At 62.0% G+C, this 27,837-nt stretch overlaps 1 protein-coding gene across 7 annotated transcripts; it reads left to right on the top strand.

Moving 5' to 3' along the window:
• Window positions 1-572: 572 nt before the first annotated feature.
• On the top strand, window positions 573-27,817 carry PLEKHG5 (pleckstrin homology and RhoGEF domain containing G5). Of its 7 annotated transcripts, none has more exons than XM_036064551.2 (22): window positions 575-676; window positions 1,537-1,613; window positions 17,533-17,662; window positions 18,621-18,723; window positions 19,064-19,121; window positions 19,464-19,555; window positions 19,981-20,117; window positions 20,392-20,537; window positions 21,035-21,220; window positions 21,302-21,490; window positions 21,825-21,920; window positions 22,566-22,616; window positions 22,713-22,862; window positions 23,223-23,333; window positions 23,451-23,600; window positions 23,692-23,829; window positions 23,984-24,103; window positions 25,187-25,319; window positions 25,410-25,525; window positions 25,603-25,808; window positions 26,288-27,064; window positions 27,334-27,817. In XM_036064551.2, exons 1-22 carry the CDS (start codon window positions 673-675, stop codon window positions 27,341-27,343), a joined length of 3,180 nt encoding a protein of 1,059 aa, XP_035920444.1. In that variant the 5' UTR covers window positions 575-672; the 3' UTR covers window positions 27,344-27,817. The 7 variants fall into 7 exon arrangements, with proteins under 7 accessions (XP_077929989.1, XP_035920444.1, XP_035920445.1 ...); XM_036064552.2 differs by lacking the exon at window positions 575-676 and adding an exon at window positions 875-1,141; XM_036064553.2 differs by lacking the exon at window positions 575-676 and adding an exon at window positions 10,114-10,287.
• Window positions 27,818-27,837: the final 20 nt, after the last annotated feature.

Consider the following 27,837-nt stretch of genomic DNA (forward strand, 5'->3'; position numbering starts at 1 on the left):
AATGCTAACCAACAAAACAACAGTAGCTACCGAGCCCACTCCCATTTATGGAGCCCTACCCCCAACCACGACAGCATTTCCAAATGGGGGTACTCTGCTGGGGGGAGGGAGATGAGGGGCTAGAGAGCTGTCCTGACCTGCGTCCCTACCTACGGGAAGGCGCCATTTCCACCTAAAGGGTACCTTTCGGACCAGGGGGAGATAGCGAAGTTGCCTAAAATGCCTGTATTCCCACTTGCCAAGAGATGGAGAAAACGTCTCCTGACCACCAGAGGTGAAAACACCTCTTCCATTTGAGGTGTCTGGGAGGCTTAGGGCGCTGCGGGTCGCCCCGCGAGGCAGGGTGCGGGCTCCGCGCGGCCTCGCGCGGGGCGGGGTGCGGAGGGCGCGACGGCGGGCGGGGGGCGCGGGGGGCGGGGCGCGGGCCGCGGGAGGGGGCGGGCCGGGCCGCGGAGTCCAGCCCCCCCGCAGGCGGGGCCTCCCGTCGGGCTCCTCCCGCCGCCCACCTGCCCCGCCCCGCCTCCGGCCGCCGAGGGTCCCGCGGCGGCGGCGCTCCGGCCTGTTCCCCGGCACCCGGCTGGCGCCCGCCCCCCGCCGCCGTCGCCCGCCCCGCCGGCCGGCCCGCGGCGCCCCCCGCCCCGCCCGCGTCCCCGGCCGCTCGGCGCCTCCTCCATGGGTGAGTGCGGGGCCCCGGCCCGGCTCCGCCGTGCAGGCCTGCCGGTCGGGCTGCCTCCGCGCCGGCTCGAGGAGGGGCGAGGGCGGGGGGCGCCGCGCGCCGGCGGGCCGGGCGGGGGGAGCCGTGGGGGGACCAGGGCGCGCTCCTTCCCCTGCTCTGGGGAAGGCCCGCTCAAGGTGGGAGGTGGACGCCAGCCTCGAAATCAGGGCGGTGGGGGTCCAAACTCTGCCCCCAGGTTGCGGCCCGCTTCAGCAGCACCCCTTCCCCTGGCCCTGCACGCTGGCTGGGGCAGGCAGCCTCTCTGCCCCTTCCCTGCCCCCCTCTGCTGCTGCGCCCCAGCCCCTAGGAAGAGAGGTAGCTAGGAGGGGGCCAAATTCTGGGTCAAAGATGGACCGTGGGGAAAGGAGACACCCCGGGCCTTTGAGGAGGAGTCCATCCACAGAGGCTGTGATGTGGAGGGCAGGGGTAAGAAGGGATCGCGGACCGGGCAGCCCTGCGGGGATCCCCCAGGAAGTCTGGAGCCCCGCAAGGTCACTGAGCTACCCCCGCCCCCCACTAGTGGGACAGAGGGAGGGAGCAGCTTATTTCCAAAGACGTTTTCTCCCCGCGGAATCTGGATAATTTCCCTGGGGAACTGCAACAAGAAAAGGACTCTGCAAACAGATTCCCGTGCAGATAAGTTGGCATTTAAAAGAGAAAGGGACACTGACCTCCTTTGAAGGGAGGATTGAGGAGACAGCTCCACCCATCCTCTAGTCTGGAGGCCACTGGGGCCCCAGGGCCGCCTGGGTGCCCCCGCCTGGGGCGCAGCCTCCCTGGGCCCCACCCGACTGATAACCCTCTGCTTCTCTCCTCTGCAGACGACCAGAGCCTGGCGGAGGAGAAAGGACTGCGCTGTCAGAACCCAGACTGCATGGACAAGGGGCGTGCAGCCAAGGTAGGGAGGCTGGAGGGCCTGGGTTGCTGGGAGCAGAGGGGACAGGGCTCTAACCCTCTCTCTCTCCAGGCGTGGATACCCACAGGGCCCTGGCAAGGGTGCAGCTGGCCCGGCCACAGTGTCATCTGGGTTCAAGGGTGGGTTGGGCCGCAGGGTGGCTGGTTTAGGAGGCAGAGGGGCTGCCCTTGGCTCAGAAACAGCAAAATGGAGGGGACTTCCGCAAGCTGGGGGAGGAGGGGTGCCCCAAAGCCCTTTCCTGCACTGCAGTCCTTGGCAGCCACGCTGAGATGATAGGAGCTGTGCTGTGGCCCCATGTTACGGATGAGAAAGCTGAGACCCGGGAAGGGAAAGGACCCCCCCCGCCCCGAGGTTTCACTCCAGTGCCTAGCTGGTACCCTTCCTGCAGCACTGGGCCACTTGTCAGGCCTGGGCATGGGTTGGGGACACTTAGGGAGTTGGTGAGAGTGACTGTGCCGTGGAATGACAAAGGGAAGAAGGGACATCTGGTCCTGAAGGGCCAGGGCCCGGGAGCCGGGAGCGGGGCAGAACAAGAGGGAGAACGATAAATATCATTGCCCGGAGATTCTGCCCATAATGCGCCAGGCTTGGTGCCGTGTGCTCTCTCTCTGTCCCTATGTGCTGCTGGTTGCCGCTCTGCTGGGAAGGCCTGGGTGCCCCGTTTCCCAGATGAAGAGACCAAGGTTCAGAGAGGTCCTGTGACTTGGCTGAGGCCCCACAGCTCATGAGGGACCAAGCCAGGGCTTGAACCCAAGTGTGGCCCCTTCCAGCATGCCTTTGAGTGACCGTGATGCAAACAGCCAGCACTTACTGGGTCAGGCCTGGGAGCTGAGGACTCCGCGTCTCTTCCCTCTGGCCTTTGGAGATGTGTCCTGTCAGTATTCTTACTTATCGATGAAGAAACTGAGGCTCAGGGAGCTAGTGGCTCATCGCTGGGATGTGGTGGAGCTGGGATTGGAACCCAGAGCCCAGATCCGTGTAATGTCAGAGCCTGTGTTCCGAACCGCCGTGAAGCTCAGCTCTGCCAGCCGCAGGAAATTAAAAATGCCACCCTCCCACCCCCCAGCTCCCCCTCCCACCCCCCTCCGCCCAGACACACGCTCATACATTCTGTACAGGAAGACCAGGTTAGAAGGAACATGGAGGACTGTTCTGGGGGCGGGGACAGGAGGGGGAGGCTTTCAGTTGCCGTGGTCACCGGGCAAGGGGGTGGCTGTGATGTCAGACTCAACGTGCTGGCACGGCTGGTGCCTGGCATTGGGGCTCTGGTGTTGGCTGGTTGCCTCTCTCCCAGATGGGGGCTCCTGGCAACAAACTGGCCTCAGCAGCCCCCAACATACATCCTGCCGGGGGCCCTTCCTGCAGGCAGCTGCTCCTGGGCCAGGCCCCCAAGGTGCCACAGGCAGGGGCAAGGGTGGGAGGTCCCCGAGTGGCGAGCCCCTCTCAGCGAGTGTGGGCCTTCCGCAGGCTCCAGGTCCTAGCTCCAGCCCAGCCCTGGCCTGCCTGGAACTCAGCGTGACTGACATGGGCCAGAGGGTCGCCCAGCCTGCAGGGGGAGAGTCCAAGTCCTGTCCCCGGTGGGACCTGTGTTAGGACAAATGGCAGACTCACTTTGGGGACAGGGATGTCTGAGTGATGAGAGGCCGGGGGGCCAGTGAGGGCGGACGTCCCGGAGAAGGTGGCCTCCGGTGGAGGTGAAAATATGGAGAGGCAGAGTGGCAGGCAGGGCTGGTCCGGGAAGGGGGGACTGCCACAGACTCAGGTGCAGGGGCAGGATACACGGGCAGGAGGCTTGTCCTGTCCAGGGGTCGAGTTGGCTGGAGCAGAGTGAGAGGAGAGGAGGCAAATGACATCCTACTTTGGTGACAAAGAGGAACAAAGAATGTCCTTGATGGTGATAACCACCACCACTGACCAAACAGCCTTGTGCACCAGGTGGGGCATTAGGCCCTCATGCTTGTCTCACTGAGCCCACGGAGACGTCCCGAGGAAGGCCTTATTCTCACATGACGTGATGAAAACGGGGCCCGGAGAGGAGAGAGCTTGCCCACCTTGCTCGGCATGACTAGCAGAGCTGGATCTGGAGGGGGATCAAGAGCCTCGTTCTCGCTCCTCCAAGCCCTGCTCAGAAGGCTAGCAGGATATGACTAGCTTTTTTAAGGAGATGACGTCATTCATGCGTTCACCAAATCAGCTTTTAGCGTCTGTTGTGCCAGGCCCGGTTCTAGGCCCAGGGCCTCCTGGAGCGGACATCCTAGCTCCCCGGGGAGGAGGGGAGAAGTCAGGCCGTGGGCTTGCCCAACTGGTCCCCAGGCTTTGTTTTAGCCTCTTATGGGTGCTGGGGCTTCTGAGATGAAGCAGCCGTCCCCCCCCACCCCCTCACCCCCGCCTCCTGCCCTGGAGTTTGTTCTGGGGGACAGGCTCCTGGAGGAGGCTGCTGACGTCCCGAGGAATGAGGAGCTGAGTGAGCAGGGAGGCATGCTGGGGCTCTAAGAGGGAGCTGGGCCAGGGAAAGGGGAGGGGGGCGGCAGAGCTGGACAGGGAGCACCCGGAGGTCAGGGCCTTGGAGACCGCAGGAGAGAAGTTGTATCCCTGCCCCTCCTCAGGATGAAGATGTGTAGAGTAGCCTACACCTGTGAACTCCAGGGTCAAAGCCTACTCCTTTCCAGCTGTGCAACCCTGGGCAAATCACTACACCTCTCTGACCTCAGTTTCTTCATCTGCAAGCTGAGGCTTCTTGAGTTGTGGGAAGGATTAAAACAGGGCTCAGATGTGCAGTGCTTAGCATGGAGTGGGGCATGATGTAGGTGTTCAAGAGAATCCTGGCTGTTCATCTCCTGTGGAGGGGGAGAGAAACCCCTCGGCTTTGGGTGTGCCCTCCTTCCCCTCCCTAAGACCCGAGACCTCCCCAGGTTCCATCCCAGACCCCAGCAACCCTACCCAGCATGGCAAATGTTTATGGCACATCTGTCCTGTTGCCAGGGCGGGTAGAGCCTGGAGTCTTGGGAAGCAGGGAGATGAAGGAAGTGTTCGGCCCCTCCCTCATGGAGGGCCAGGTGGTGAGACAGTGGCTATCGACCCACAGGACAGATGGTGTCTGGACTCCCCAGCTCCTTGAGGGCCCCCCTTGAGCCAGGTGCTCTGATCAGAGTCTGTGCAGAGCACCCCAGGTCACAAGGGGACATGGAGGAGGGCTGACACTGGCCCAGGGGACACTGGCCCATCACATTTGAGGCAAGTGACAACTCAAGGGTATTTATCCTGGAGATGGGACCCTCAGGGCATCATCCTCAAAGGTAATGATTCCAGCAGCCACCGTTCATTCCTGCCTCCCCACAGGAAACTCTACTTGTCCTCACCCCCATCCTTCGCAGTAGGGACTACCCCATCTCCGCATCTCCACTTTGGTGATAGGACACCAAGGAGCAGGGAGGTAAATGACTTGCCACTGCAAGGCCAGGACTCACACCAAATCTGTCTGTCCCCAGAGTCCCCCGGTTCTAAGGATCTGTCAGGAGGAAAGGGAGGTGAATTTTTCTGCTTGGCTCCAAGGGCCCTGGCAGGAGGGGGAGCTTCCAACAGCTGAAGTTGTGCCCCAGTGTACAGGTCGTGAGCACCCCATTCCTTTTGTTTTTACGTAAATTTGTTTATTGTCATGCAGAGATTTGGTGTTTGTGCGCACCCCATTCCTAGCGGTGTTCCAGCAGAGAGAGTGGAGTTCCTTTCCAGTTTCACTGTAGGTTGTGAGGTGGCAGGGATGAGTCAGGGGGAGGTGTGTCTAGGGGAGGGGTGGCCAGATGAAGACCAGTGGACACAGGGCAGAGGAAGGGGCGGATCTGAGATCCTTGTGGGGAAAGAATGGGCAGGATGTAGTGAATAATGGGAGAGGGAGTCACCTATTCTCTCTGGCAAGGCTTTGGGGGTGAGAGGTGGGAGGCCAGGGTGTCCTTGAGAATGGCCAGATTCTGGGGATTTCTGGAGGTGACTTTCAGCTGCTGGTCAGCTGTAGACAGGTGGCAGTCTGGTCTGCAGCTGGAGGAAGTGACAGGACCAGAGAAGCTGGAGGAACTCCTGGGCTGTGGCTAAGTAATGGGGGGGGGAGCAGGTGACGGCATGGGGTGCCCGGCCCAGGAGGCAGGGACAGAGGATCCACCACATGCGTTATGGCCAAGATGAGCTGTCCTTGAGTGGACCCAGCCCCCGGGAGGTCAGCGCTGCCAAAGAGGGAGAACCGGCAGCCCCAAGGCCCCCCGCCTGGTGAGGGGCATGGGGGAGGGGGATCTAGATTTGGGAAAATGCAGGTGGGCCTGAGCCCCAGGCCCGCCCCAGGCCCTAGGGGCCCTTCCCGCCGCACCCACCTCACCCCGTGTGGTAATTAGGGAAGGCGGGAGGCGTGCTTGGGGCCTGCTGCCTGACTCCTCCTGCGAGCCTCTTGTATCCCCATACACTCGCCGCACCCCTGTGCCCAGGGCAGAGTTACTCTGAACGTGGGCGGCGGGAGAGAGAACCCGGGACCACCGAAGGGCGGAATGGCCCCTTTTCCAGCCACGCCAGGCATGGGCTAGGGGCAAAGAGGGGGCACGGAGATAGGCGGGCCCGTTTTTCAGACGCCCTGGAGGGCACGGTTCAGAATCCAGCGGAAGCGAGCCTGGCTTGGGGCGATTCCCGGGCCGGGCTCGGCCTGCGGGTCCCTCCGCCCGGACCCTCCCCCCCTCCCCCCCCCGCCCAGGGGCTCCTCTCTTCGGCTAAGGCAGCTTCCTGCCACGGGCCGTCGCCGGGGACGGGCGAGCTCCTGTCTTCAAGCCCAGGTTAAAGCCTAGGGACTTCGAACTTTCAGCACATCTGCAAAGGGCCAGCACCCTCGGGGACAGTGACGATCCCTCCCCCCCGGCCCCGCAGCCCGGACCCTAGATTACCCCCAAGCGCCCGCCGCGCTTCCTGCCGCCCCCAGGGCCGCGGGCTCCGGCGCCCGGCCCTTCCCCGGCTCCCAGCGCTCCCCCTTGCCAGCCGGGCGCTCCGATGGTACGTCCCGGCCCGCCCAGGTGGTAGCGCCCGCGCCGGCCTACCGTAATTCCCCTACGTCCCGCGCCCCCCGCCGGCGCTGCGCCGACTGAGCCCGCCCCGCGGCTCCGGTCCCCCTGGCTCTGCGCGCGCCCCCCCCCCCCGAGGCTTTGGCAACCTTGGCCAGAGCCCCAGCCACAGGGGAGGAAACTGCTCTCACCCATGTCCCTAAGGTGAGTCTCACGGGGAAGCTGGGGACGAGACGGGGCTGGGATCGGGACGGCTGTGGGTCCGGGCTCCAAGACTGCCCCCGAATTAGTGGACAAAACCGGGAGTAGAGGGTCCCACGCAGTCCTAGGGCTGCGGGCGGGTATCGATGGGCTCCACTGGCTCTGCCTCCATTTACTTGAGGGTGGAATGGGCTCAAGCTCCCGCCCCGCCCCAGTGACTCTAGGGTGGGGTTGGCTCGGCGCTATGGCCGTTTGGAGCCTATGGGGACCCAGCCCCGGCGTGAGGATTGTTGGCGGGGCGAGAAGATCCTGGAGGGGCCATGGCGCCGGGTGGCTGGGAGGCTCCGGCGACCCTGCCTGAGCTGGGCGTCCGGGAGTTGGTCCCAGGCGGAAAGTCGTCTCGAGGCCGGCAGGGGGCGCGCGAGTCTGAGCCTCAGGCAGTCTGCGCCGGCCAGGACCCGCTTGGGGGAGGGGAGAGGACCCAAGAACCTGGAGAGGCCCGGGCTTGCCTAAATCAAAGACGCGGAAATGGAGGCCGAGGGGGCCCTGGGTCCTACAAATTCCAAAGAAACCTTCCCCAGGTTTGCGGGGCTCTAGGAGGATTTTACTCTTATTCTGTCCCTTTGCCAGGGTCCAGGCACACATTAGGGCCCAGAGGCCATCCCTAGGTAAAATATTCTAGAGAACTGCCCAGTGCCTCCTTTGCACAGATGGATAAGGACAGGGGTAGGTGGGGCCCAGAAGCAGGTCTTCTGTAGCCCAGGCATGTGCCTCCTCCCTCATCCCCTCCCAAGGAACCTTCTATACTACGCTGGAGAGAGAGGTGTCAGGATCTTGGACTCCAGGATCTGGCACCTTCGTGCGGGGACTGGGCAGGAGGTGAAGTCCACTGACCACAGCCTTTACCTCTCTCCTTAGCACTGGGTCCTAGCTGGACCACGCCCAGGGGTGGTAGGGGCCTTGCTGACTTCTGGGGCCTGTGTAGTTAGCCTGGCCTGCAGAGAGGTTCTCTACAGTCCTGCCATGGGCCCAGCACAGGGCAGGGCCTTAAGGCAGGCTCTGCCTCCAGGTGGGCCCCAGAATCCAAGGGAGTGAGGCCTAGCCCTGGGGGAAGGGAGGGGCGAGATGGGCTGTTTGGAGCTAGGAGAGCAGCCTGGCAGAGCTGGCCCCACCCTGGCCAACCTGCTCAAACCTGCAGCCTCCGCCCCTGGATTTCCAAGGTGCCAGATGGGGCCTTGGGGCCAGTAGGCTCCCAGGGGAGCTTAGCCCGGATGGGGAGCTTCTGGGCAGTCCTGTCCCTCTAGCCAAGGTGCTCCAGGTTGGTCAGCTGTGAGCAGCACAGGGACCTGGACCCAGACCTGTGGTCTCTCCTCCTGGACGAGGAATTCCTCTGTCCCACCAAAGACCAGGCCGGGTCCCCAACATGTTGTAGGGGCCCGACCGCCCACAGTCCTCTGCTTTTCTGGGGTTGGGGAGATGGTGCTAGGGGGGGAATGGATGGGGGCTCCTGCCTTGGAGACTCTATTATTCATCAGTCCCAGCATCTGGTTTCTGGGTATCAGTTTCAACAAGCCAGTCCTGACTCATGAGCCTGGAGCTGGGGCTGGGCTGAAGAGGGGCCCCCTCCCCAGGGAGCCAGGGGTTGGGACCTCTGTCTTGCACATGGGCTATTTCCACTCCCTTCCATAGAAGAGGTGGGGGGGACCCAGGAGACTGCTGAGGCCTTCTCCCTCTCCTGGTGCAAGGGCTAGGGGCTCCTTTCTTCCCCGTGCTCTGCAGTCCTTGACCCTGACCCTGCACTCTTGGCCCTGGGGCATTAGGGCCCTGGTCCTCTAAGGAGCAGCCCTCTGCCTTGGCTGAAGGATGCAGACAGCAGCATGACTTGGGGATGGCCAGGGCCTGATCACTCAGGTGACCTCTGGTGACCTGCCTGGTCCAGCCCCCATGGTTTCTGCTTCATGTGACCTGGTAACCCCAGGCTGGCCTGGGATCCCCCTAAACTGGCTTTGGGATCTGCCCTGTCCCCAGGGGGCTGGACCTCAGGGCTCTGCTGTCAAAGCACCACTTAGCTGGTCTTCATGCCCCCACCTGTGCCTGAGGCACACGGGTACTGGTCCGAAGCCCAGGCATCCGTCTCCCCACTTGCCGGCTGGTAACTTTGGGGCAAGCCACTTAACTTTCCCAAGCCTCAGCTTCTTCATCTGGTAACGAGATGGTAACAGTATCTCTTCCTTAGGGTCTTTTTTTTTTTTTTTTTAAAGATTTTATTTATTTATTTGACAGAGTCATCGAGAGAGGGAACACAAGCAGGGGGAGTGGGAGAGGGAGAAGCAGGCTTCCCACAGAGCAGGGAGCCCGATGCGGGGCTCGATCCCAGGACCCTGGGACCATGATCTGAGCCGGAGGCAGACGCTTAATGACTGAGGCACCCAGGCGCCCCTTCCTTAGAGTCTTAGAGAGAGTGAACAGGATTTGCTGCCCCAAACCCCTGGCACAGGGCTGGCACTTGGGAGTGCTCAGCTGTCAGCCTGTGGGGCGGCGAGGACAGAGTTCTGTGGTAGCGACTGCCCGGCCAGGCCAGCAGGCCCAAGGTCACGGATGCTAGGAGGCAGAAGAGAACCTGTGTTCAGACGGTTGGGAAGGCTTTGTTGATCATCGGCAGCAGGAAGGGACATCCAGGCCAAGACCTTCCCTGCCCTCGTGGCCTTCTCTGGCATGAAGACCCTTCCTCTGCCTTCATCCATCCGTTCTCATCTAGTGTACGCTGAGCAGCTGCCGTGGGCCAGAGCTGTTCTCGGTGTGGAGGACGCAGTGTGGGCCAGACAGCCAAGGCCCCTAGCCTCTGGAGAGGACATCCTAGCAGGGAGGAGTGATAATCAAGAAGTGAACAAAGAAGTAAAACAATTTCAAGTAGTTTTAGATGCTTGGGAGGAAATTCAATTTAAGAGGATTGAGAATGAGGGATGCAAGGGGCTACTTCTTTTGAGAGGAGGTAAATGCCTCGTTGACGAGGTGGCATTGAAGTGGGGGTCCAGTGCCAGCTCTTGCAAGATGAGGGGCACGTGGTGTTCTAGTCCGAGAACGCAGAGGTGCAGGGGCTGGGCTTGGTGAGTCATAGCCGGGAAGGCAAGGCCAGCTTGGAGATCACCATGAGGGACCTTGCAGGAGGGGAGGTAGGAGCCAGGCATGGTGGGATTCTATTCTAAGCCACTGGAGGGTTTTAAGTGGGGAGTGACATGATCGGGTTTTAGTTTTCAGAAGATCTGCCTGTGGTGTGGACAGTGGATGGCTTGGGCTTTGGGAGTGGAGGCGGCCCCTGAAACCTCTGGGCTGGAGTAAACTGCTTGCTGCCTCCTCAGAGCTGTCTTCGGAGACCCCTCCTTCTTTCCCCACTGCACCAGGAGGAGGAGCTGTCTAGGGGATGGGTGAGCTGACGACATCATGCCCCGCCCCCCCCGCCCCCCCGCAGCCCCATAGTTACTGAGACGGGGTACCAAGGAGGCCATTCCAGAACACCAGAGTCAGAAGTCTGGGTTTCAGTCCTGCCTGTGGTCTTTCATGTCACTTTGCCCCCCAGAAAGGAATGGGGGTCGTAGCGCCCGCCCCCACCTCTTGGGAATGAGTGCAAAAGCTCCTTGACAAGCTACAGCGAGGACCCCACCACCACTCCCCAAGCCTCCCCTCTCGGGCTTCGATGAGCGCCCCCGGCGGTGGGACAGGCGGAAGGGACCCAGCCTGGAGCAGCAGAGACCTCGGAATCTGGGGGAAAGCCGAGTTGGGCTTTGGGGTTTTCCTGACGCTCCTTCTCACGCAACTCCCGGGGGCTCCCAAAGGACTACCCTCTCCGCCCTTTCCACCAACATGCCTGCCTATCGCCCGCTGCCTCCACCTGTCGTCACCCGGCGCCCTCCGTTCCTCGGCCTCCACCGCTGGCCTGGGCAGTGGGAGCAGGGTCCCCCGCGCTCAGGCTCTGAGGCCGGGTCTCCAGGACTGTGGGCGGGCGCTAGGGTGACACTCAGGAGGGCCTCTGAGCGCTGGAGGGGCGGCCCGGGCGGTTGGAGGTCAGAGCAGAGACAGGTGTCCCTGGGACAGGACGCAGAGCAGGGGTCCGAGGATCCGGATGGGAATGTGCCCCAGTCCTGGTCCTCCACCCCCCGCCCCCCTTCTGCCACCAGCGTTCAGGGAGCTCCCTTGGGAGCCGGAGAAGGGGTCCGGGGCCTGAGGCTCAGAGACGGGGTCTCCGGGGCTGCAGGGAGGGGCCTTTGCGCCCCAGACGTCGGCGTTGGGGGTGGGGTGGGGGGCTGGGCAGAGCCCGGCGCCCGCGGGGCTGGGCCGGGGTCTGGCTTCCGCAGTCGAGGGGACCGAGGGGTGTTGCAGGGAGCTCGCTGGGGGCGCCGCGGAGCCGCCCCGAGGTGGCGCAGGCGGGCGGGGACCTGGCGGGCGGGGGCCCCGGGGTCCCGGCGCGCTCGGCCGGGGGCGGGCGCGGCCGCACAATGGCAGGAAGCGGAGCCCCGCGCTTTGTCCGGCGGGCGGCGCAGACCGCCGCTTCCTCCGGCCGCCATGGGGACGGGCCCCGGCGTCTCCGGGCGCCGCGCGGCCTCCAGGCCGGGCCCGGGGCTGCCCTGCCGAGCGGGGGGTCGCGCCCGCGACGGTGAAGGCCAGGTACGAGGCGCGGGGGGCGGGGGGCCGGGGGGGGCGCGCCAGTGCCGGCCCCGCCGTATGCTTCCCCACCCCGCGACCGAGGGGGCCGGGCGGCGGCGGTGGCCCGCCAGCCCTTAGCCTTTTGTGTCTGGGGCTGCCTCCGGACACACCTGTGGGTCCCAGGCCCTGCGCTGGGGCCCCCTCTCTCTTTCCTTCCTCTGTCCGGGCCCTGCCCACAACCCGCTGCTCCGGCCTCTGGCCCCAGCCCTAGTGTGAGTGGGGAAGTCTGACTTCGGGGGCCCCATCCCCATGGGGGGCAGCCTTGGCCGTGTTCCCTAAAGGACCCCCTCTGTTATTTGTAAAGTTGGGGTCCATTCGCTGCCTGTAGGGGTGATCTGGCTGTTCCATCCTGGGGGCTCTCCTCTCTTTGGGCTGAGCCCTGGGAACTTTTCCCCTGGACCCCGCTGGTCCTCCCCCACTGGCAGGGGTGCTGCTGCCCTCAGAGGGTGGCCATGGTGGGCAACGAGAAGGTGGAGAGTAGTAGGCACCTTGGTCTGAGAGAAGGTCCCAGAATCTGGCTTTGGGAAGGGACTGCCCTGGTTTAAACCCTCGCTCCTGAAGGGAGCTGTGGAGACCCTGCAGTCTGGGGAAGGAGGTATGAGAAGGGGTGGGGGAGTAGACTCAGAGCAAGGGGGCTGTGCCCACCGCAGCCTGAGCCCCCCAGTTAGGCTTGTGGTTCTTGGGGTGGGGGTGGGGGTTCCTGGAAGTTCATTGTCAACAGACCTGTTGAGTTAAGTGAAGAAACACCTACCTGGTTCAGATCCTGGGCCTGACCCTCACATGCCCCTGCTGTTGGTGAGCGTGGGGGCTGCTGGGAGGTTGGAAGCAGAGGAGGTCAGCCACAGGCCGGGCGCAGGCTCCCATCATCATCACCATCATCATCATCATCATCATCATCATCATCAGTAACAATATTATATTAGTAATAATAGGAGGAGCTGTGGTGGTATTCACCAGAGCCCACTACGGTGCTGGGAAATGAATGTTCCCGAGTGTCTCAAGGGAGACCAGTAGTACCTTCACAGGTGGGCACATAGTAGGTGCTCAATAAATATTTGTTGAATGCTGAATCTGCTATCAGGAGTGAATCTTTGTGTAAAAATCTGTTGTCTGTATGGTGGATTGGTTTAAAAATAGGATTGTGGCAGAGAACCAGGGACTTGGGCTGGAAAGGTCCCAGAGGCCCTCTGCAGGACCCTTCCAGCCTAGCATGGCTCCTGCATGTCACCCCCCGCCCCCCATGCGACTAGGGCCTGCGTGACCCGAAGGGCGGTAGCCCCACCACTCTGTGCCAAACTTGGCACCAGCAAAGTGAAGCTGTCTGGGAAATCACAAGAGGCCTGGAAGGAGTGGGAGGGGGTGCCTGGACCAGGCTGGCTGCAGAGGCGGGGGATGGCTGCCTAGCTGGCAGACCGTGGGGCTCCTGGGAAGAAGGGGCTGAAATGCGGTGGGCGCCTTCCCCAGGTTCATTGTCAAGAGGAGATGCTTGCAGCTTGGAGGGGTGGGAGCAGTTCTAGAATCTGCAAAGCCAGTGCTGACTTCTATCAGCAGTGCCCCGGGGACGCCACGGTGCGGGCAGGCAGAGCGGTGGCCGAGGATAGCAGTTTTCACACTATTTAGGAGTAGATTAAGTGAGGATAGAAACAGCACCCCTCACCCCCTGCCCAAAGCCCCAAGAACACACTGGAAGACCATTTGAGGAGGGTATGGAAGTGGGGAGCACCTGGCACTCAGGCTGCCACCGGGCATCTGGGCCATCATGTCCACTGCCACCCGCCCAGCGCTCAGTCTGCCCCCTGCCTGCTGTCATTTCTGTGCCCATGTGTTTGTGGGTTTTGTGGGGTTTTTTCTGTCTGATGGAGGATTAGGGGGACACAGGAGCCCAAACAGTGAGCATCAAACTATGATTGCTTCCCTCGTCTCTATAGCTGCCCCCCCCCCCCCAGGCTGCCCCGAGGCCAGCCTCCCCTGCTCCTCTCTCCCTTTTCAGCTACCCATGAATGTGCTGGAAATCTAGGAGCTGGAGCTACAAAGCACTGGGTTCGGGTCCTGGCTGCACTGGCTGTGACCTTCAACAAGTTACTTGAAACCTCCCTGAGTCTCTCTTTCCTCTTCTATAAAATAGGGGTGGTCACAGCCAAGGGGCCCTCAGCACAGCCCCCAGGCACACAGTGATCAGGTTATAAATCGAAATCAGACTTTTTCAGCCGCCTTCCTCTTCCTCCCTTTGACTCCTTCCTCTGCTGTCTCTAGGCTGCCCGTCCTCACCCCGTCTGTCACCTTGAAAATCTCTCATTGGGCTCTCCCCATCCCAAAACTCTCCAGCGACCCTCCGTCGCCCTAATTAATGAATGAAACAAGTATTCTCTGAGCTGCTAGGACTGGAGATAGGGCAGTGAGTGGGACAGACCAGCATCGCCATCCTCCCGTGGCTGGCGAGGGGTGGAGGCAGCAGAGAAGCAGGCAGACTGCTCCCTGGCAGACAGGGCGCTTAGGGGACGGGGAGTGTGAAGGGGCAGTGAGTGACTTTAGAGTACAGGTCTGTCATTTCTGTGTCTGGGGAAGAGCATTCCAGGCCGAGGAGGGAGCAGCAGATGCTGGGGTTCGGAAGCAGCATGTTGGGGACACGGGGGTGGTGGGTGGCGCGGAGTGAGCCTGGATGGCGGGGCAGGGCAGGAGGCCCCCCCACGGTCACCACACGGGACTTTAGCTTTTCCTGGAGTGAGACGGGAAGCCATTGAGCGTAGTGAGCAGGGGCCACTCTGGCTGCTCGTGGAGAGCAAATGATTGCAGGGAAAGTGTGGAAACAGGGAGATCAGTTATGAGGTCATTGTCGTGATGGGCTGAGAGGTGACCGCGACGGAGGCCAGGGGGCAGCAGTGGGCCAGCGGGCATGGCCGGGTTGAAGCTACAGCTATTGAAGGGAGGGCCACCAGCACTTTCCCACTGGCTGGGGGTGTAACAGAAAGATCAGAGGTGACCCCAAGGATTTTGACCTAATGTATCTGTTTCCCCGCGGCTGCCGTAACACGGAGCACCCACTGGGTGGACGAAAGTTTATTCTCGCACATATGGAGACCCACACAATATAGCGGCAGCTTCGCTCATCCACACGTGTGTCCCTGTCTTTGTCCCTCCTCTTCTTGTAAGGACCCCGCTCGTAGGATTGCTCCACACTCTACACCGTTACAGACCCCAGCATGATCTCATCTTCACTAATTGCATCTGCAATGACCCTATTTCCAAATAAGGTCACTTTCTGAGGTCCTGGGGGTGAGGATGTGACCTGTCTTTTTGGGGGGCCACCGCTCACCCCCATGCCCCCACACAACGGCAAGGCACTGCCATTGACTGAAGTTCAGGGAGCCGCATGGGGCGTTCAGCAGCGCACGTGTGGACGTTTGCAATCGGAGGTGCTCCTTAGGATCCAAAGGGGGGATTGAGAAGGTTGGTCTGGTGTCCTGGGTGAGGACCTCCCTGAAAGTTTACCTCTGGGAGCCCTCAGCATGTAGAGTCATGTGACTAGCTGAGTCAGGGATGGGATGGAGGGATGCAGATCATCGTGAGCAGGGGTGAGCAGGGGTGAGCAGGGGTGAGCGGGGGCCACTGGTGGGGAGACGAGCAGGAAGGCAGGAAGTGGGCGAGGGGAGCTGAGAGCTGCAGGGGAAACAGCAGAGCATGGGGTTTGGGGGCCCACAGAGGACAAGATGGTGTGAAAGAGACCGCCTGTGTCAGGGCTGGGTCCTGTGGGTGGACTTAGAAACTTGGCAGTCACTGGGGGCCCAAGAAGAGGGAGTTGGGGGGATGGGAAGGGAAAATGGTGGGAGAGGGTCTGAGAGGGAAGAGAAGGTTTTTTAAGGTAGAAAATCTTCAGTTGCAACCATTGTAGTCATATTTGATTTAGGCAGACATCACCAGTGGATGTGAAACCCCTGGAGTGTGAGATTGCTGGGGGTCAGGGTATCTCGAAGTACCCCCCCACACACAGGCTACTTATTCATCCCAAAGAGAAAAAGGACCTTTACACAGTACAGGGGGTCCCCAGGTGACCCAGCAGCTGGCCGCACGGAGGAGGGTGTGGTCCACTCTGTCATGTCCCTGCCCAAATGCTCGGCCTGAAACCACCTAAGAACCTCCAGGAAGATCCCCGTGGAGGGGCTTTCTGCCAGACCGCTGGCTTGAACGCTTCAAAAACGTCGATGTCCAGAAAGGAAAAAACAAAAACGTGCAGAGAACTCATCCTTAAGGGAATAAACAGACACAACCGAATGCGTGTGAGAATCTTGAACAGGCTCCTGTATGGGAAAACAAATCTAGAAAGGCCGTGGTTCAGACAGTGGGGCAAATGCAGACGTAGACTATGGACAGATCATGTATCAGTGCTCAGTTTCCCGAGTGTGACAGTTGTATTGGGGTTTTGTAGGAGAATGGCCATGTTCTTCTGCGCCGGGGAGGGGGAAATGAGAGGGAAGGCCAGTGCAATGAAATGTTCCCAATTGGAGAAGCTAGAAGGGTGTGTGGAGGTCCTGTACCATTCTTTTTTTTTTTTTTTTTAAAGATTTTATTTATTTATCTGACAGAGAGAGAGAGAGAGAGAGACAGGAGAGAGGGAACACAAGCAGGGGGAGTGGGAGAGGGAGAAGCAGGCTTCCCGCCGACCAGGGAGCCCGATGCGGGGCTCGATCCCAGGACCCTGGGATCATGACCTAAGCCGAAGGCAGCCGCTTAACCGACTGAGCCACCCAGGCGCCCGTTTTTTTTTTTTTTTTTTTTAAGATTTTATTTATTTATTTGACAGAGAGAGACACAGTGAGAGAGGGAGCAGAAGCAGGGGGAGTGGGAGAGGGAGAAGCAGGCTTCCCGCGGAGCAGGGAGCCCGATGCGGGGCTCGATCCCAGGACCCTGGGCTCATGACCTGAGCTGAGGGCAGATGCTTAACAACTGAGCCACCCAGGCGCCCCTGTCCTGTACCGTTCTTACAATTTTCTGTAGGTCTGAAATATTTAAAAATGAAAAGTCAGGGAAAATACGCTAACGAATACTGGGAGGGGAAACGAGGAAGTGGTCAGGATGGAGACCTGTTCATGGGGTCTCGCTGAAAGGGGATGAGAGAAGCTGGAGGTGGAGAAGAACAGGGCAGGGCGTGGGAGCCAAAGGACAGGGAGCCTGATGGTGTAGGGGGGAGGGCACTGAGCAGCTCCACACCCCGGCAGCCGGTCCGCTGTCACTGGGAGGCCGGCTGGACTGGAGCGGGGTGAAGCCCTCCCAGTGCGGGGACAGGTGGGTGGGCCTGTGGGGGAGCAACAAGGAAAGTGGAAGCAGAGTGGGCTAGAGGTGAGCTGCGGGAGCCAGAGGGCAGAGGAGAAGGTCTGACAGTCATCCCCAGGGGTGGGGGAGAATGTCGACAGGGGGATACAGTAAATCCTGGGGGGGCACTGCCTTAGCCCCAGATGTAAGTGCCTTTCCCGAAGTCCCCCCAACACCCTCCACCCCATGCGAGGTTGGATGCAGGGGCCAGACAGGTCACAGAACTTAGGGCCCAGGGTGTGGGGGGGGGGCGCGCAGACAAGAAGGGTTTGCCAGTTCCGACACCGAGCTGGCCGAACCAAACAGCAGCCCTGAGCATTTTGGGGTGCCCTTCCTTCCTGAACCCCAGGAAGAGGCCCTGGTAGCAGCTGCCTCGTGGTTCCTCCCTGGAAGTCTCCCCTGCACACCGTGTTCTTCGAGGGCAGGGATCTGCTTTCCTCTGAGGATCCCTCAGAATGGACACATAGTGGGGCTTGGGAAACGTCCACAGAGTGAATTAAGGAGCATGAGGCCCCCCGTGGGGAATGGAGGGTTGAGAAGTGAGCAGCCTCGGGAGGGACCAGGAACCCCACCTGTGCACTGTAGCGGCCCCGGCTGCCGCTGTGCCCGCCTGAGGCCCTGTGGGGCCCAGCCCAACCCACCTGTCCCTCCTTCCCCGCAAGGTATGCCACCACGCTGACTGTCAACAGCTGCACCACCGGGGACCCCTCAACCTCTGTGAAGCCTGTGACAGCAAGTTCCACAGCGTCATGCATTATGATGGGCATGTCCGCTTTGACCTGCCCCCCCAAGGTGAGCGTGGGTAGGGACCCCAGCCTGGCCCTTCAAGTTCCCAGAGCAGCTCCAAACTCCCTGTGTAGGGGCACGGCGTCTTGGTAACTGCCGGAGCTGTGACAGGGCCATCAGAAGGACCGGAGTGGGCTATAAACAGTGAAACCCAAGTACGTTGCGGCCCCGTTTGTGCTACAAGTTTTTTAATAAGAGAAGAAGTTGGGGGACTGTGCTCCATCTCGAGAGCAGGCCTGGCTCTACCAGGTTCTGGGTCTGCATCTGCCGGAGCTGCTCCTGCCTCTTGCCCGGGGCCAACATGGAAAAGGCCCCTTTCTTCTTGTCCTTAGGGCCGGGGACTGCTGGGCAGATCCTCCAACCAGGCTGCCAGCAAGCAGAAGCAGTGAGGGTGGGGGTGGGCAGGTCACAAGGAACTGGTCTCAGGAACAAGAAACCCCTCCTGCTGAATAGGGACCGGGCCCAGGCCCCGCTGCCAACTGCCTGTGCTGGGGTGATTTACAGGCATCCGAGCCTGGCCAGAAATGCCAAACCTTTGTCTCTGTTTTTAGCTGGTCAGAGGGACAAAAGGACTCTCCCTCTCTGCCAAGGCCCCCTGGGACTTTGGGTGTGGTCACAGTGGTGTGGGAGAGGAGCCTGAGAGAAAGAGCCATAGACTTTTGTCCCTTCCTGCAACAATCCCAGAGGTAGGGTTTCCTTATCCCTATTTTAGAGAAGGGTAAACTGAGGACAGAGGTGGATTTGTATTGGGGGCAGGGCATCACCTGGGGTGTCATCCCAGGGTGCTTGTGTCTTTTTGAGTCTAGGGATGGAGAGATGCTAAGCAACGACTGCCCCTTCAGGTCCTCACAGACCTGCAGGGCCCTAGCTCCTCTGGGGAAGGGGGATCCCAGGATTGGTAGCAGGCTAAGAAGGGGGCCAGGGAGGGAGGAGTCTTGACCTTTCCTCCCACTTTACTCCAAAGGCTCTGTCCTGGCCCGGAATGTGTCTACCCGGTCATGCCCCCCACGTACCAGCCCTGCAGTGGACTTGGAGGAGGAAGAGGAAAGCTCTATGGATGGCAAAGGGTAGGTGGGCAAAGCAGACACTCTGATCTGAGATCCAGGACCAGAGGCCTCTGAAGATCTGACTAGAGACCCCTCCCTGCCCCTATGGATGCCCTGATTCCTGGAGGACGCTGCCCAGCCTGGGCCAGCCTCCAGCACAGTGGGGTCAGACTCCGCCCGACTAGGTACCACTGGGTGTGACTCCCGTGTTGGCCACCAGAGGGCGCACAGACCCTTGTGGGCTCTGGCCTGCCTGGTCACCCTGGGGTGAGCAAGGAGTGGGCAGCCAGCTGGGGCCCATTCACATCCCAACCTGGTGAGGGCCTACCCATGCCTCTAACCTCTGCCCTCTGTCCTGCAGGGACCGGAAGAGCACAGGCCTGAAACTCTCCAAGAAGGCAAGGAGGAGACACACAGATGTAAGGAGCCCCCAGGTTGTCAAGGGGGCTCCTGACAGCCCCTGCCCTTCCTGGGCCCTTTCCTTTCCATCCCCAAGCCTGGCCTGTCTGCTCTGACCTCCAGGACCAGGGATGGGGTCTGGAGTGAGTGGGTCACCCCTGGCCACCGTGCCCTGCAGCCCAGTACTGCCCAACTCAGCCAGGTGGCAGATGCTACAGAACTCCTCCCTTGGGCAAGAGGGTTACAGGGGACCTCCCTGGGACAGAGGCAGGCTGGGCCCATGCTGGGGTTTCCATTCTGGATCCGGGTGGGGGGGGTCAGAGACAAGGGGTGCAGAAGCTAAGAGACCCGTGCCCTTTCAGGACCCAAGCAAGGAGTGCTTCACCCTGAAATTTGACCTGAATGTGGACATTGAGACAGAGATCGTGCCGGCCATGAAGAAGAAGTCGCTGGGGTAGGGCTTGGTGGGGCCGAGGCAGGGGGAGTGGTGCGGGGTGTACGTGTGGCTTCCTGCAGACAGGACTGTGTATGTCTGTGTGGTGGCCTGTGAGCGAGCAGGTCTCCCACCTATGGGCAGACCCCCCAGGTGTTCCAATACATGTGTGCATGACTCAGTTCCTGGATCTGGCCCGGCATGTGAGTGTCTACCCTGGTGTGCTGCCACCCAAGTGTGAGGGCATGGGCATGCTGGCTTGTGTGTGGACACGTGTAGGAGTGTGTGAGCCTCTGCAGGTGCGTGCACCTGTATGTCTTTGTGCCTGTGTATGACCCTGTGGGCGTCTCCCTTTACCATCGGTAAGGTGGGGTGGAGCTGGGGCTGTGCCCAGGCTGGGGGTTCCTATGATGCCCCCTAACTATACACCTCCCGTCCTCGGGCAGGGAGGTGCTGCTGCCGGTGTTTGAAAGGAAGGGCATAGCCCTGGGCAAAGTGGATATCTACCTGGACCAGTCCAACACACCCCTGTCCCTCACCTTTGAGGCCTACCGGTTCGGGGGACACTACCTGCGGGTCAAAGGTGAGCAGCGAACCTGGCAGGCAGGGTGGCTGGGCCCTGGCTGGCCTCCCAGAGATGGCTGCTTCTTCCCATGCTCAGATTCCCATTGGCCACGGCCCTGAGCAGGCTCATTACCATACAGGTGTCTCTGCTGGGCCCTGGCAAGAGGTGCTGGTGGGGCGGGGCCCCAGGGGAGGGCAGGTAGGCCTTGGTTTGGATCCTCAGGAGAGAGGGGTCTGTGGTCCCCTTCTCCACTGGAGCTGAGGATCTCTCCTTGCCCCCAATGCTGCCCCAGCCAAGCCAGGGGACGAGGGGAAGGTGGAGCAGGGAGTGAAGGACTCCAAGTCCCTGAGTCTGCCAATCCTGCGGCCAGCCAGGGCCGGGACCCCCTCCTTGGAGCGTGTGGACCCCCAGAGCCGCCGGGAGAGCCTAGACATCCTGGTGAGGCGCTGTCAGGACTGGGGGTGGGGAGGGGCTTAGAGGGGAGGTCACCTGGGCCCCTCACCCCTCTCTTGGGCTTTAATTTCCCCTTGTGGGAAATAGGGCTGGCTCTGAGGACAGGGGGCCCCAAGATAATGGGTCTTGTCTTAGAGAGTCTGCTAGTGCCCAAGGAGTGTGTGTGTGTGTGTGTGTGTGTGTGTGTGTGTGTGTGTGTATGTGTTGTGGATCCATTTGGAGCTGTGCTCAAAAGTGCATCTAAATATGCGGGTGACTGTGTGGTGCTTGGGGCTGGCTGGGGGGGGGGGCAGTCCAGGTGCATCTGTGCCTGGATCTTGCAGCCCCCAGAGCAGGTACGGATCTCAGAAGAGGTGGCATCCCAGGGTGGGGGTGCAGAGACCCTCCCACATCGCAAGCTTGCCGGAGGTCTAGGAAACCTGCCGTGGGGTGGGGCTGTGGGAGCCAGGGTGGGCCTGGCCTTGATCACCCTCGCCGGCCAGGCCCCTGGGCGCCGCCGAAAGAACATGTCGGAGTTCCTGGGGGAGACGAGCATCCCTGGCCAGGAGGCCCCCACGCCTTCCGGCTGTTCTCTGCCCAGTGGCAGCAGTGACAGCTGGAAGAACCGGGCAGCCAGTCGCTTCAGTGGCTTCTTCAGCTCGGGGCCCAGTGCCAGCACCTATGGCCGGGTATGTGGTCCCCGGGGGGGCCCTGGGGTGGGGCGGCTGGCTGGCCCTGTCCCCTGACCCCAACCCCGGGTCTCCTTCCAGGAGGTGGACAAGATGGAGCAGCTGGAGGGCAAGCTGCACGCCTATGGCCTCTTCGGGCTGCCCCGGCTGCCCCGCAGGCTGCGCTTCGACCACGACTCATGGGAGGAAGAGGGGGATGAGGAGGAAGAGGAGGACGATGCCTGCCTGCGGCTGGAGGATAGCTGGCGGGAGCTCATTGACGGGCATGAGGTTGGTACCTCCGCAGCCCTCCCTCCCGCCCTCCCCGTCAGGGAAAGGGGGACGCTTCTCCCCATTTCATGGGGCCCTTGCAAGGACCCAGTGACAGATGCTCTGTGGGACAGCCCTGCCAGGCTGCTGTCATCATTAACTCAACGTGGGGAAACTGAGGCAAGGAACATGCAGTGTGCCACTTGGCTGTTTTGGTGGCAGAGGAGGGCCCAGAACTTGGGGGACCTTCGTGTTCCCACCGGGAAAAGGAGGTGGCCTGCAAGGTTGCGCGCCCCCTCCCTGGTCATCCGGGCACACTGTGGACCCCTTGGCCGACCCCCTGCACTTCCTGCAGAAGCTGACCCGGAGGCAGTCCCACCAGCAGGAGGCGGTGTGGGAGCTCCTGCACACCGAGGCCTCCTACATTAAGAAGCTGAGGGTGATCACCAACGTGAGTGTGGGACCGCACCTGGCCCAGAGCCACCTGCCCAGCAGAGCTTGGGGCTTTGCAGAAGGAACAGGGGGAGGAAAGGGAGAAGGGCTGCGCCCCAGGGAGGAGGAGCAGGTGATTCCCACAGGCCAGGCACCTGCAGGGGACTTGGGGCAAGTGTGCGGAGTTGGCTGGATGAACACTAGGCTCATGCTTTCACTTATTTATTCAGTGACTATTTCTGAACACCTGCTGTGTACCAGGTGTCCAGCAGCCACACCCTGGACGTGGAGGCGGAGTGTGTGTGTGTGTGTGTGTGTGTGTGTCCATCCTTCAACCTAGGGAGGGTACCTATCCTGGGCTTGGGGTTCAAGGAAAACCCCTTTGTTGAAGCTCGGAGGCCGAGCCAGGGCAGAGAGGGAGGGGAGAGCTCCAGGTGTGACTGCGAGGCCAGTCTCCCAGAGATTTCCCTCCAGGTGGGGACAGGGCAGGCTGACCCCCAGGTGGGCCATGGAGGCTGGGCCTTTTCTGAAGGCGTGAACCGTCTCTGTCCCAGGCTGCTTCAGGGTTTCCTGGGAGGGGGAGGGGGTAGAGGGGAGCCAAAGAGTCTGGGTGGGGCGCCGGGACAGGAACACCCCCCAGCTGCCGTGCTCCCTGTCCCCACAGCTGTTCCTCTGCTGCCTCCTGAACCTGCAAGAGTCGGGGCTGCTGTGCGAGGTGAGGCGAGGCCCAGGGCCCCCGTGCTGATGAGAGGGTAGGGACCGGTGGGGCGGGGCCGAGGGCGGGGCCGAGCGCACCTCCCGCCCCGCTCAGGTGGAGGCCGAACGCCTGTTCAGCAACATCCCGGAGATCGCGCGGCTGCACCGCGGACTGTGGGCCAGCGTGATGGCGCCGGTGCTGGAGAAGGCGCGGCGCACGCGGGCGCTGCTGCAGCCCGGGGACTTCCTCAGAGGCTTCAAGATGGTACGGGCCGGGCCGGACACCGGCGGGGACACTGAGTCAGGGCTGGGGCGCCGATCCCAAATGCCCATCACCCCAGCCTCCCCCCCCACCCCCGGCCAGTGGCCCCACACGACCCCTGGTGGTCGGAGGCAAAGAATTCCGAGTCGGTCGTCCGGGTTTGAACCCCACCTGGCCATCTGCCCTTCCTACCTGGCGGAGGTCGGTCACTTTCGCGGGAGTTCGGTTTGGACACGGGGGTGATACACTTGCCACACCCTGGGGTGGTCGCGAAAGTGCAGTAAGACAGGGCTGGTGAAGCTCCCGGCGCGGGGCTGGTCGCGGGGAGCGCGCGGTAACCGTGCCTGTTCCGTCCCGGGCCAGTTCGGCTCCCTGTTCAAGCCCTACATCCGATACTGCATGGAGGAGGAGGGCTGCATGGAGTACATGCGCGGCCTTCTGCGCGACAACGAGCTCTTCCGGGCCTACGTCACGGTGAGGGCGGGCGGGGGCGCGGGCCTGTGGGCCCACCCGGGCGGCAGGTGCGCGGCGGGCGGGGCCTAGAGCCGGGGGCGGGGCATGCCCTGAGCCCCGCCCCCGCCTGCGCCGCAGTGGGCCGAGAAGCACCAGCAGTGCCAACGGCTGAAGCTGAACGACATGCTGGCCAAGCCCCACCAGCGGCTCACCAAGTACCCGCTGCTGCTCAAGTCCGTGCTGAGGAAGACGGACGAGCCGCGCGCCAAGGAGGCCGTCGTCACCATGGTAACCGTGCCGGCGGGCGGGGTCCCTCCGCGGCTCGCGGCCCCTCGCAGACCCTGGGCCTGAGCCCGCCGCCGTCCGCCCCCGTCCCCAGATCGACTCGGTGGAGCGCTTCATCCACCACGTGAACGCGTGCATGCGGCAGCGGCAGGAGCGGCAGCGACTGGCGGCCGTGGGGAGCCGCATCGACGCCTACGAGGTGGTGGAGGGCAGCAACGACGAGGTGGACAAGGTGGGGGACCCCTGGCCCTGCTGGAACGGAGGAAGGGCCAAACTGGCAGACCGGGGCTGTGCTGGGAATCTCGCTTGAGGATGCCTAGCCGAGAACGGGAGTCAGACCCTGACCTCTCTATCCTCCCCCCGGCCCCCCCCACACCCATCGGCAGCTCCTGAAGGAGTTTCTGCACCTAGACCTGACAGCACCCATCCCTGGCGCCTCCCCTGAGGAGACACGACAGCTGCTGCTGGAGGGGAGCCTGAGGATGAAGGAGGGGAAGGACAGCAAGGTGACTCTAGGGGCCACCCACCCCCAGGGCCCCTTCCCCACCCCCTCCTGCCCTGTGGATTTGGACCACCCTTTCCTGGGAACCTTCTGGGCCCTAGTTAGTGGTTCTCAGCTGCCCTGTCAGTTGGGTGGCAGTTCAAGAAGGAATGACTTTGTGGTCATGTGAGGGCTGAGATCTGCCTGCAGTTTACTCTTTACAGATATGGCAGCAAGGGCAGAGCAGGTGGGGAGCTGGGCTTGCCCACTTGCTGGTGCCATAAGGGTTCCTGATGGGAGGGAGGGGGTGCATTCCAAGAGCAAGTCAGGAACAGCCCAGAGCCTTGCTTCCGAGGTATTAATCCCAGGTGCATAACCCAGAGCCTGCAAATTGTGGTTTTAAAGATTATTTATTTGAGAGAGAGAGAAAGAGTGCATGCGAGCAGGGAGAGGGGGAGAGGGAGAGAAGCAGACTTTACACTGAGCGTAGAGCCCAATGTGGGGCTCAATCTCAGGACCCTGGGATCATGACCTGAGCTAGAACCAAGAGTTGGATGCTTAACTGACTGAGCCACCCAGGTGCCCCCAAATTGTGGTTTTAAAATCACAAATCATAAATTCCCTTTTTCTCTTTAATGTAAACTTCTTATTGAAATAAATTACAAGTACATAGCTCCATGAAGGAATACCATCTTGCTCTTCATTTTAATTTTTTTTAAAGATTTTATTTATTTGAGAGAGAGAGAGCACGAGCAGGTGAAGGGGCAGAGGGAGAAGCAGGCTCGGCGCTGAGCAGGGAGCCCAATGCGGGGCTGGATCCCAGGACCCCAGGATCATGACCTGAGCCGAAGGCAGACGCTTAACGAACTGAGCCACCCAGGCACCCCTTTGTTCATTTTAATTTTATTCTCAGGTTCATGGGAGGCAGGGAGCAGGGAAGGTGTTTGACAAAATCTGAGTGCCCCCAGCGACGTCACCAAAGTGCAGTAAGGAAGAGCTTGTGCAGGGCCCAGCCCAAGAGAGGGTGTCACAGCAGACAGGCTGAGGTCCCAGGACCCTGGCCCTGATCCCTGGCCTCGCCTGCTCCCCTTGCTGCCCCCCCCTCCAGATGGACGTGTACTGCTTCCTCTTTACGGACCTACTCTTGGTGACCAAGGCAGTGAAGAAGGCTGAGAGGACCAAGGTCATCCGGCCACCACTGCTGGTGGACAAGATTGTGTGCCGAGAGCTGCGAGACCCTGGTGAGGAGCCTGGCCCTGCTCCTGGCCAGGGGCTGTGGCGGGCAGGGGCTCTGGTCCTAGCTGACACTGATGCGAGCCCCTCCTCACCAGGCTCCTTTCTCCTCATCTACCTGAATGAGTTCCACAGTGCTGTGGGCGCCTACACGTTCCAGGCCAGTGGCCAGGCTTTGTGCCGTGGCTGGGTGGACGCCATTTACAATGCCCAGGTGAGAGCCGAGTGGCGGGCGGGCGGACGGGGTGCCCTGGTGGGGCTGCTGTCCACAGCGCCGTCCCCTACCTGCAGAACCAGCTGCAGCAGCTGCGTGCCCAGGAGCACCCCGGCGGCCAGCAGCAGCTGCAGAGCCTGGAGGAGGAGGAGGATGAGCAGGAGGAGGAGGAGGAAGACGACGAGGAGGAGGAAGAGGAGGAAGGGGGGGAGAGTAGCACTTCTGCCACCAGCTCCCCCACCATCCTGCGCAAGAGCAGCACCAGTCTCAGCTCCCAGCACTGGTATGCTCGCCGGGGCCCACCCGGCCGGCCAGAGCAGGGCAGCTGCTCCGGCCCAGCACTCCTGACCCCGAGGCCCCTGACACTGGCCAGGGCCCAGCCCCCACCCCTTCCTCTGAATGGTGTCATGCGGTGACCCCCGTGTGGGGGAGACGGCTCTGTCTCCCACCAGAGTCCAGGCAGGGATGGCAAAAGGTTTTTAGCTTGAGTGCCAACTCTGACCCTCTAGTGCTGGCTGCGGGGAGAGCTGAGCTGAGGATCCTTAAGCTAGCCAGCTGGAGGGGGTACAGTGGGGGGGGGCCGGCCGCCAACCGTGGTATCTGTGTCACGGGCCCAGGAGTGGGAGGTCCGGCTGGTGGGCCACATGCTGCTCTGAGCCTCAGGCTCGGGCAGGGCAGAGGCTATAGACCTCTGCGTGCCGGGCATGGGCTGCCCCAGGCCACCTCCGTGGCTGGGCTGACGGTCTCCTCCCGGCTCCACAGTGCCTCAGATGGCTCGACCGAGACCCTGGCCCTGGTTGTGGTGGAGCCTGGGGAGCTGCTGTCCTCTCCTGAGTTTGAGGGTGGCCCCTTCGGCTCCCAGTCGGACGAGACCTCTGTCAGCACCACTGCATCCTCCATCACGCCCACCAGTGAGCTGCTGCCCCTGGGCCCGGCAGACGGCCGCTCCTGCTCCATGGACTCGGCCTACGGCACCCTCTCCCCCACCTCCCTGCAGGACTTCGTGGCCCCAGCCCCTATGGCGGAGCCAGTGCCCCGGCCCCCAGATTTGCCACAAGCCCCTTCACCCCCACCCTCTCCCCGCCTCCGCCGCCGCACCCCCGTTCAACTGCTGCCCCGCCTGCCCCACCTGCTCAAGTCCAGATCTGAGGCCAGCCTCCTCCAGCTGCTGTCACAGGCCACTGCCTGTGGAGTGCCCCCAGCCCCCAGCCGCAGTCTGTCAGAACTCTGCTTGGCCGTTACGGTGCCCGGCACGAGGACTCAGGGTTCCCCTCAGGAAGCTGGGCCCAGCTGGGTTCGCCGGGGGACACCCAGCCCTGGCCGCGGCCCCGAGCCATTGGAGCCGGAGGGCAGAACCAGCTGCCCGGCTGGGGAGCCTGAAAGGCCCGCCAGGAGGAGCAAAGAACTGCCCTTGGGGGCCTTGCCCAGGGTCCAGCCCCAGCCCCCCCCCGGGATCTCTGCCCAGCACCGGAAGCTGACGCTAGCCCAGCTGTACCGGATCAGGACCACCCTGCTGCTTAACTCTACGCTCACTGCCTCGTGAGTGGCCTGGGGTGGCGGGCCGGTGGCCCGGGGTGCTGGCATTGGGGGCGCTGAGCCTCAGGAATGGGTGGGGGCACTCTCGTGGCTGGGAGCATGTGGCATTAGGGGATGGGGATGGGGGCCTGCTCCAGAGCCTGCCTGACAGTGTCTACAGTGGGCCCTGGGGAAGGGGCCTAAGGATTCCAGGGGGGCAGAGAGGGTGGCCAGAGCCCCTCCGAGTGGCGTCAGCCAAGGAAGGACTGTCTCTCCCTTCCCCTCTCCTGCAGGGAGGTCTGAGCAGAGGGAGGCCCCCCAGGGTGCCACTGACCACGAGACAGCAGACAGCACGCCTCCTGGGGCCTCCCGGTCCCCGCTCTAGCTGCTGCCTGCGCACGCGGGAGCCAGAGCGTGGGGGCAGGACCCCTGATTTGCACTTTGCCAGACTGGATGGAAGTGGAGGAGTGTTCAGCTCCAGGCCCAGGCTGCAGTCCTTCCTCAGGACCCCCACAAGGCCACCTTCACTAACCTGTCCACCCCCCAGGGTCCCTTGCTCGCTGCTCCCTGAAGTCACCAGCTCCAGTCTTCTGGGCTGGGCTCCAGGGTGGCCCTTCCCACCTCCCCCTTCATCTGGCCCCAGCTGGGATGTTTGTTCCCCCGGCCTGGCCTTCCTCCCTCCCAGTCCCACTGGCCACCCCAGGCTTGGGTTCGGCTCTGTGTAAAGTGGCATATTTATTGAGCTTTCGATTCTTTTATAAAGACTTGTATATACTACTGGAAGGAGTCCTTTGCTT

Source organism: Halichoerus grypus, chromosome 5 (assembly GCF_964656455.1).
Source record: "Halichoerus grypus chromosome 5, mHalGry1.hap1.1, whole genome shotgun sequence".
Classification (NCBI taxonomy): domain Eukaryota; kingdom Metazoa; phylum Chordata; class Mammalia; order Carnivora; family Phocidae; genus Halichoerus; species Halichoerus grypus.